We start from the raw sequence: 8,624 nt of genomic DNA, 5'->3' as shown, positions 1-8,624 counted from the left end.
GTTCCCTCTTCCCCTCCAAAACTGAGCAGAAGCAAGATGTAGTACTAAGCAAAAGGAGAGCAAACAATAAGCATCCACCCCGAGGTCTTCCTTCAAAAATTTTAAACTTTATAAACAACACACTTCAGATGTCTAATGAACAATTTTACATCTGGACTCACTTCCGAAAACTCAAAATATTTCAAAATCACAGACATACCACTTCAAGGAGAAAAAACAATAGAATTGATGGCCGCCTTTAGAACTGACTAGCAATGAGACATAGAAGTATCAACGTGCAGCAGGACCAGTAGGCATTGTTGGCTCCCTGATAACATTATGCTCCATCTCAATTGTAGTGCTGTTCTGGCTCACACTGGTGGACCGATCGGTGGTGTAGGCATGATAGCTCAAGTTCGGGACATCACCGCTGCTACCGCCGTGGAAGCCGTTGTTTGTGTTGCCTCCAACACGCCCATTCTCTAGCTCGACACATTCCTGCAATTGTGCCACCACGTCGGTCATGGTGGGACGCTGCACCGAGGCTTGTGCAGTGCACTTGAGTGCGATATCTGCAACCTTCCACACCCCGTTGACATCATATCCACCACGCATGCGTTCGTCCACCACACCCTCAATATTGCCCCGCGTTAGTCGCTGGTGCACCCACTGGGTTATGTTGACGGGCACCGCCTCCTGTAGGCTGGCTGGCTTTCCTGTGACTAGCTCTAGCAGTACGACACCAAAGCTATACACGTCACTCTTTGCTGTTGGCTGCATCGTCGCCTGGTACTCTGGATCAACATATCCGGGTGTGCCAATGAGTGTGTTCATGGACACGTGGGTTTCATTGTCATTGCTGAAGGCCTTGGACAAGCCAAAGTCAGCGATCCTAACCTCCATCTTTGCGTTCAATAGGATGTTGGTTGCCTTCACGTCTCTGTGGATGAGGGGCAGGTAGCACCCCTTGTGTAGGTACTCTAGCCCTGCACATCACCAGACCAGCCAGTGCTCAGGTTATTGAGAACACTAAACATTCAATGGCAAACTTAATATAATCTGCATTCACATATGTACCCTGTGCAGATTCAAGTGCGATTCGGAGTCTCTGTGGCCAAGTCAAACATGCTCCATTGCGGTTGCTTCCTGCAAGTAGGTTGACACTGGAACATGAATATCAACTCTTTTTTTTTTTCAGTTCAAAGTGCTCAGGTAATAATATATCGCCTCCCCGACCAAGCACTCGCTGGAAGTTGTTTGTTATCATCTGAAGCTCCCTGTATGTGAACTGGCGGCTCTCGAGTCGTAACGAACCATCCCCGCAGACATCGTTTACCATTGCATAGCTTGTCGTCATCTCATTTTGCGGCTTCACGGGGTTGCTCACTGGTCCTTCATAGAAAAGGGATGACATGTCTAATGTTAGCTGTGTTCACTCGTGTGGGAAAAGGTCAGAGAATTGTCGTGCTCATTCCAAAGCCTCACCTGGCTTTTTTCGTCTTACAAAACAAAAAGAGTAGTAGTACCACCAATAGTATCACGAGAATCACAGCCACAGGAACTGCAATGTGAATGGCCAACATGTTGCTCCTAGTTTTAGCAGGCTGGCATGAATGGCCGTTGGAATTTATCAACAAGCTTAATGAAATTTATCAACACACATGAGCTCTATAGAATGGGGCAAATTTACGGAGGCGGACGTTTGGTCTATGGTGACATATGTCCCCGTTATCCATAGCGTGCACAGGGGCTTTGTGATCTGGACGTAAAGTAGTGAATAAGAAATACAGACAGTCGCCTGGAGTGATAAAACGCGTTATACTCCATTCTGTCGAAGGATAAATGCTGCTCTACTGACACACGCCCCTTCCTGTTCTTGGGTGGCTACTGTCAGAGTCGTGTCTCTCCGGAATTCTGGACGCTGCTAAGATAAAACGAACTGTAAAGCTTGCCTCCAATGTTTTCGTTAATAAAGCTGGAAGTTGGCAGCCTCATTTATTGGGAGTGTACTGCCTAGTACTAGGAAGAAGCCTTGGTTCCACGCTTTGAGTCAAAAATTCTGAAACTTTTTCAAAAATAAATTTGATTTTTTCAGAAGTTGTATAGAAAGTTTGGAGAAACAAAAAGTATACTTGTGGGCGAAAAAACAAAATCATGATTACCAAAGGAGTAAAAAAATTGATTTTTTTTAAAATACATTTGACTTTCTTTTGTACAGTAGCTGCATAAAAAGTTTGGGGAAAGAAAAACTCCCGTTGACTTGTGGGCGAAAAAGCAAAATCAACACTATATAGAAGTTACTATTCACACATTTTTCCTCGAATTTTTATTTTCTTCACCCAGGAATCAATGGGAGTTTTTTCCTTCGTCAAACTTTTTGTACAACTACAAAAGAAGGTCATGTTTATTTTAAAAAAATTCAGATTTTTTTTGACTTTTGTGATTACTATTTTTTCATATCAGGCGCATATACACCCTATATAACAAATAGTAATTATCAAAAAGTAAAAAAAATGTTTTTGAAATAAACTTGACCTTCTGTTATACTCGTATAAAAAGTTTGGGCAAGGAAGAACTTTCATGGTATTTTTTGCTGGGAAAAAAATAATATCAACACTATATAAAATTACTATTCAAACTTTTGTCTTTGAAATATTGTTGTTTTGCCCTGAAGTTGATGTCAGTTTTTCCTTCTCAAAACTTTTTATACGGGTAGAAAAGAAGATATAGTTTATTTCAAAAAAGTTTTAGAAACTTTTGAATTTTTTCGTAATTACTTTTTTTCCCTATCAGGTATATATAAATCCGAGAAACAAAGGGTATTTGTAATGAAAATTGTAAACCCACGTTCTACATGATTTATTAATCCGGAATAAAATAAACCAAGGTAAGTAGTTCATCGCTATGAACAACAACTTGATTTGATCAACATTAGAAAAAATGAACGTACATAAAGCATGTCACCATGATTGGAGAACAATGAAAGTATTACATAATCCTTTACTGAATAGGAAGCATTTTATTAAACAATATGTTGGCCGCGCAGAGAGAAGTTATCTGAAGATTACTGGAAATAAGATAAGTAAATTTAAGATGATAAGTTCAGTAGTAATGTTTAGTGTAGGAACAGTTGACTGTCCAGTACTGGAAACAAGGATTTTAGGTTCTGTCATCTCCATAAAGCACCGGAGTGAGTGCTGAAGTGTTAATCTTCAATTCTTGTCGCGGGCGCGAAGTGCAAAATCTGGAGGTACAGCGAGTTGAAGCCAAAAGTGACGGATACAGGTACAGAGTGTAAGAGGATTTGGCAGTTGGTAGATGAGACACTGGTTTAATGCCATGCGGGCCCGAGTCAGAAGTACAGGACAGTACGAATTGATAAATTGTAGGTGTGACAGAATATAGGAGGGAAAGTCAGAATACTGATAGCAGATGGGGGGATCGGGAGGGTAATGAATGGTGAGATTCCAGGGACAGATGTCCCCAGGAACCAACAGGCATTTCCCGCAAACTTACCTTAGATTCAGGGAGCCATCTTGAACACTTTTGAAAAGTCCGGAGGGAATTTGATCCATTGAGCTGGTTGGCTGACAAATCCCTGTATATGAACAAAATAGTATTTGCATGACTCAAAGTAATTGGGGGGAAAGGATCAAAATGTTACAAAACTTGCTCAGCTTAAAGAACAGTCAATGAAGTCAACTGCGAAAGGGCATTTGGAATTGAGCCTGTCAAGTTATTGTTTGACAGATACCTGAAACATCTGAAAAACCCCCTCTGAAACCACCTTTATTCAAGAACAAGAAAACTACACATAAATCTTCTCAAGAAACAAAGAAACTATAAACGAGGCAGTTTCATGTAGTCATGTAATATGCTCCAATATATCTCGTTAATTCTGTCTCCAACAAAGTCAGTACAGTACTACTCCCTCTGTACGCTAATGTAAGATGTTTTTTTTTCTTTCTTCTAATTCGAATGTATATAGACATATTTTACTGTGTTTGTTCACTCATTTCAGTCCATATGTAGTCCATATTGAAACCCAGCCTTTTTTACCAGCACCAAACAAACATGCTAGGATAATCTTCTCTACGCAAGACAAGGACAAAGCAAAGAACTGTTAACCGTTTACCAATAGCTTATTTTCCATCCTCTATGTGGACAGTTTCTGATAGATAGGTGAGCCTGGCTGGCCTTCTCTCCGTTTGGGCTGTTGCTTTGCCAGGTAAGTGAAAATCGGTCTAAACAGCAAAAAAGAACCAGTCACGTTTTCTCTACTTGATCTAGGTGTTGCCGTCGAAAGCAAATCGTTCTGCACAAAAAAAGGGTGACTGGAACAACAAGTTCCAGGCACCCGTGTCATAGACGCTCCCAACATTAAGACAGATGCTGCAAGATATTAATTACCATTGTGCACAATGATAGTAATTTACATGCTAACTGAAAGCTGCCGACGACACACTCAAAACAAAGACCCATTCGTTCTATCTGAGACCATAGAGATGAACACATCTCGCGACTAGTACATTATTATCCAAGGGGAGATTTCTAACTTTTTGTTTTTTTGCCTTTTGCTTCTCAAGCGCCAAATCTGAAAACAGCGAGACACATTGATGAATGATGGGAGGCGGTGATCTACTGGTCCATCCTCATGATGCAGCGCAGGCCCTCCCCCTTGAGCATGAGGTCGAACGCCGTGTTGATCTGCGAGAAGGGCACGCTATGCGTGATGAACTTCTCCAGCTCCAGCTCCTTCCTCATGTACATCTCGACGACTTCCGGGAGGTCGGTGCGTGGCTTGTAGTTGCCGAAGAAGGTGCCTTTCAGGGTCCTCTCGTTGAGGAAGTTCATTGGGTAGGTCTTGAACACCGCCTCCTTGTGCGGCACGCCAACCAGCACGGCCACGCCCCACCCCTGCATCCACCAGATTGCAACATTCAGTCTAAACTCTTCTAAAGCAGAGGGTGTGATTAATTATCGTTGGAGTACAGATATGTTATTTATAGTAGGTATAGTGCGAGCTACGTACATCGTGGACACATTCGAAGGCGGCGATCATTGCATCGATGTGGCCAGTGCACTCAACCGCACGGTCGACTCCGCCATTGGTCATCTCGACAAGCACCTGGAGAGCATCATTGTTCATGTCATGAAGATTGAATAAAGGGGAAAATGTTTACTGAGGGACATGGACAACAGACCTCTTGCACGGGCTTAGTGTGGTCCTTTGGGTTCACAAAGTCCGTGCATCCAAATTTCTTAGCTGAAAAATAATGTAGTACATGTTGTTAGGTTCAGTGTTCTATCAATCCGAAAACATTTGCCAAGACACCCTTGTTTTAAGATTATTGTACCTTGTTCGTATTTTGCAGGGTTCAAATCCACACCAATGATCCTTGATGCCCCAGCCATCCTGGCCCCTTCCATGGCCTGCTCATGTGAAAAGCATACAGTCATTATTCATGGCTATAGCGCATAATTCTCTTCAGCCTGTAAAAAATATGTCGTGGAAGATTAACATCTTGGAATGTTACTCACAGCAAGTCCTACAGCTCCAAGACCGAAAATTGCCACCGTGGAACCCTTTTTTGGTTTTGCGACATTGAGCGTAGCACCAAGTCCTGAAGAAAAATGACAACTCAGCAACTAATCAAGGCATCCTAAACCATTGTGCTTCATTTGGAAACAATGGCATGTGACGAGCTATTATATCAGTCTTACCAGTTGAGATGCCACAGCTGAGAACACAAACTTTGTCAAGGGGCGCCTCGGGGTTGATCTTTGCGAGGCAACCGACATGGATGACGGTGTACTCGCTGAAGGTGGAGGTCCCGACGAAGTGGAAAATCGGCTTCCCATTGATGGTGAAGCGAGACTGCCCATCGCCGATCATCACGCCACGATCGACGTTGATCCTGAGGAGATCACAAAGGTTGCTCTCCTCTGACTTGCAGTGGGCACAGTCCTTGCACTCGCCGGTGAACACCGGGAGGACATGGTCACCCGGCACAAGCTCAGTCACACCTTCTCCGACACTCTCGACGATGCTGCGACAAAGAAGCTATTTGGTGTAAAGAGATGCCAGAAAAGATAAACTATGAAGAGCAAACATGCTGAGGAGATTAACTAGTCCAAAACTGTATGATTGTACTGAGCAGTTTGTGTAGTCCAAAACTGTATGATTGTACAGAGCAGTTTGTGATGTGAGCTTGTGTCATGGATGACGTTTTCCCATAATTCTTCATAGTTCATAGTATGTTTTATCCCATTGGCAATAAAATATGGACACTTGCTTTATGTAGGGTATATGAATCTAATACCGTTGACAGAGATCAGTACTCAGGATGACTAGAATTAGAAGCCAGAGAGAATAAACTATGATTTAGGATTCAAGATTCCTCCTCCAAGCAACAGCTGAAACAGAATAAGACAGAGACAGAGACAGAGAGGATGCATATTTACCCTCCAGCTTCATGGCCTAAGATCCTAGGGAAAACAGGAGTTTGACCCTGCACAAATCCAAGCAGAACATCATTACAAATTTCATTAGCCACTGATGCATCACTGCAATTTACCTAATAGGAAAACACAAACGCTTTTGAGATACATATAGAATTATTTGAGTGGATACCTTGGCTTCCCAGAAGTAGACGTCGGTGTGGCAGAGGGCGGTGTAGAGGATCTTGACGCGCACCTCCATGGCGTGCGGCGGCGCCACCTCCACCTCCTCGATCGACAGCGGCTTCCCGGCCTCCCATGCCACCGCCGCTGCAACCAACGAACCGCACAATTCAGATCTCCACCCGTCCTCAAAACATCAACCAAAATCAGATGAAACTGACTACCATCTGAGGAACACACCTTTGCACTTGATCACCTTCCCGGCGGTCGCCATCCTTGTCGCTAGAAGAAGAGAAGGATGGATCTCTGTCGCTGGTTCTGCTTTTGCAGTTCGTTGCTAGATTGTGGTGAGGGACGAAGGCGGGGCTGGGACCTGTATATATACCGCAGGCGGTGGAGTCATCGGCGAGTAATTAAGGGTGGCTTGGAGTGCAAGGGGGGAAAGAAGGCGGCTGAAACAGGGGTGTCTCGCTGCGGCTCTGCGCATGGTACCCCGTTTTGCAACGGTCCACGAGCCCACGACCTGGCGCATCGTCGTCGAGGGGACCAGGCGCCAATCCCTCGTTTTATTGAAACGTTTTAAAATCTGCAGACATTTTTCGTACTCGTTAACTTTTCTCAAATTACGAAATTTTGAATTACATAAAGTATTTTCAAATTTATCAACTTTTTTAGATCCATGTTGTTTTAAGTCAATGGTCAAACTGGTTAAATTGGTCAAAAGTTGATCGACAAACAGTTAATGGAGCGGAAAAAAAACGGCGAATGAACGAAATCGATTGCATGCGTGAGCGAGTCATCCGTGCGCTTGTTTGGCCAGTCCACGCAAGCGGCAGGTTTAGTAATGGCGCCTGAAGCGCCGATTAGGCACTGCCGGACGAAGCTCAGTTGAAAAGGCCGATCGTAATTCGTAACTTCAGCAAACACTGTTAGGTAGGAAGTAATAAAAAATTTATTTGACCTCAGCACATAAAGTTGACTGTCTCAGCCCAGCGGCACAAGTACAAAATTCAGCGAAATGGACTCGTTTTTTTTAGGGAATCGAAATGGAGTAGTATGTATCGCCTTCCGCTCGCCTACAGGCGGTCCGACATCGGCTGCGGCCCAATAAGAACAACAATCGTATTTTCATTACACAAGTTCTCTTTTTCGGCAGACTGCAACCATTCATGTCTAGAACCAGGAACCGGTTTACTTTGGTCCGGTTTTGGTAAGGTTCCAGAGGTTTTTCTTTTTGCATAGTTTTCCATATTTTTCTTCAGTTTCTATTTTTTTAATTTCTTTTCATTTTCAAAATATACAAAAAAATTCATGAATATTTTTTTCCAAATACCTAAGTTTTTTTCAACGGATGCATATTTTCTCAGTTCACGGCATATTTTTAAAGTCATGATCAATTTTCCAATATCCTGAACATTTTTTAAAATCTTATTCACCAAACAAATTTTCAGATTCACGAATGTATTTTAAGACATGAACGATTTTCAAATTCATACAATTTTTTTGAAATTGCCAACATCTTTTCAAGTTCATTAACAATTTTCATATTCATGAATGTTTTCACCGAACATTTCTCAATTCTCGTTCACCGAACAATTTTCAATTTCACGAATATTTTTCATTGAATATTTTATAACTCTCTTTCACTAAAGAATTTTCAAAAATAAATAAATTCATGAACAATTTTTAAATTTTGGAACAAATTTTAAAATCTACAAACATCTTTAAAATCTGTTATTTTGTTTTCCCTAAAATTGTTGGGCAATTGCTAGTTTTGGAAGATTCCAGTGAATTTCTGAACTATTTTTGATTTGCGGGACCTTTCTTTTTATTATTCGTGAAGAAAATGATTGGTGAGAAAAACGCAAAAGTCATATACAAATTAATTTTCAAAACGTGTGCTACAAGAGTTGATCGTGAGCGTGGCTGGCGCTGTGACCGATTCAGGAGGGGTGTGATCGCTATAAGCCAACATCTTTTCAAATTCATGAAAAAAAATCATATTCGTGAATAATTTTCAG

General features: G+C 42.1%; 2 protein-coding genes across 2 annotated transcripts; both read right to left on the bottom strand.

Moving 5' to 3' along the window:
• Positions 1–6: 6 nt before the first annotated feature.
• LOC125531214 (probable LRR receptor-like serine/threonine-protein kinase At1g51880) lies at positions 7–1,393 on the bottom strand. The gene is made up of 3 exons (XM_048695620.1): positions 1,216–1,393; positions 1,057–1,125; positions 7–965 (listed from the first exon to the last, which is right to left on the bottom strand). The coding sequence occupies exons 1-3, from the start codon at positions 1,391–1,393 to the stop codon at positions 271–273; spliced, it is 942 nt and encodes a 313-aa protein (XP_048551577.1). The 3' UTR covers positions 7–270.
• A 3,157-nt stretch (positions 1,394–4,550) lies between these two features.
• Positions 4,551–6,967, bottom strand: LOC125531215 (alcohol dehydrogenase 3). The gene is made up of 9 exons (XM_048695621.1): positions 6,844–6,967; positions 6,614–6,750; positions 6,445–6,491; positions 5,704–6,029; positions 5,521–5,603; positions 5,337–5,412; positions 5,184–5,245; positions 5,012–5,107; positions 4,551–4,896 (listed from the first exon to the last, which is right to left on the bottom strand). Exons 1-9 carry the CDS (start codon positions 6,875–6,877, stop codon positions 4,618–4,620), a joined length of 1,140 nt encoding a protein of 379 aa, XP_048551578.1. The 5' UTR covers positions 6,878–6,967; the 3' UTR covers positions 4,551–4,617.
• Positions 6,968–8,624: the final 1,657 nt, after the last annotated feature.

The sequence above is a fragment of the Triticum urartu genome, unplaced genomic scaffold, assembly GCF_003073215.2.
Source record: "Triticum urartu cultivar G1812 unplaced genomic scaffold, Tu2.1 TuUngrouped_contig_6885, whole genome shotgun sequence".
In the NCBI taxonomy this organism is placed as follows: domain Eukaryota; kingdom Viridiplantae; phylum Streptophyta; class Magnoliopsida; order Poales; family Poaceae; genus Triticum; species Triticum urartu.
The sequence above is the reverse complement of the archived record's forward strand: the minus strand, read 5'-3'. Positions and strand labels throughout refer to the sequence as shown.

Bases quoted from the DNA above. Each gene is read 5' to 3' on its own strand.
- LOC125531214 (XM_048695620.1), bottom strand. From the start codon at position 1,393: ATGTCATCCCTTTTCTATGAAGGACCAGTGAGCAACCCCGTGAAGCCG. The intron at 1,126-1,215 runs GTCGGGGAGGCG...ACCTACTTGCAG, and splicing joins CAACTTCCAGCGAGTGCTTG to GAAGCAACCGCAATGGAGCA. The intron at 966-1,056 runs GTACATATGTGA...GGTGATGTGCAG, and splicing joins CGCACTTGAATCTGCACAGG to GGCTAGAGTACCTACACAAG.
- LOC125531215 (XM_048695621.1), bottom strand. From the start codon at position 6,877: ATGGCGACCGCCGGGAAGGTGATCAAGTGCAAAG. The intron at 6,751-6,843 runs GTGTGTTCCTCA...CGTTGGTTGCAG, and splicing joins GAAGGTGATCAAGTGCAAAG to CGGCGGTGGCATGGGAGGCC. The intron at 5,604-5,703 runs GTAAGACTGATA...ATTTTTCTTCAG, and splicing joins CAGCTGTGGCATCTCAACTG to GACTTGGTGCTACGCTCAAT.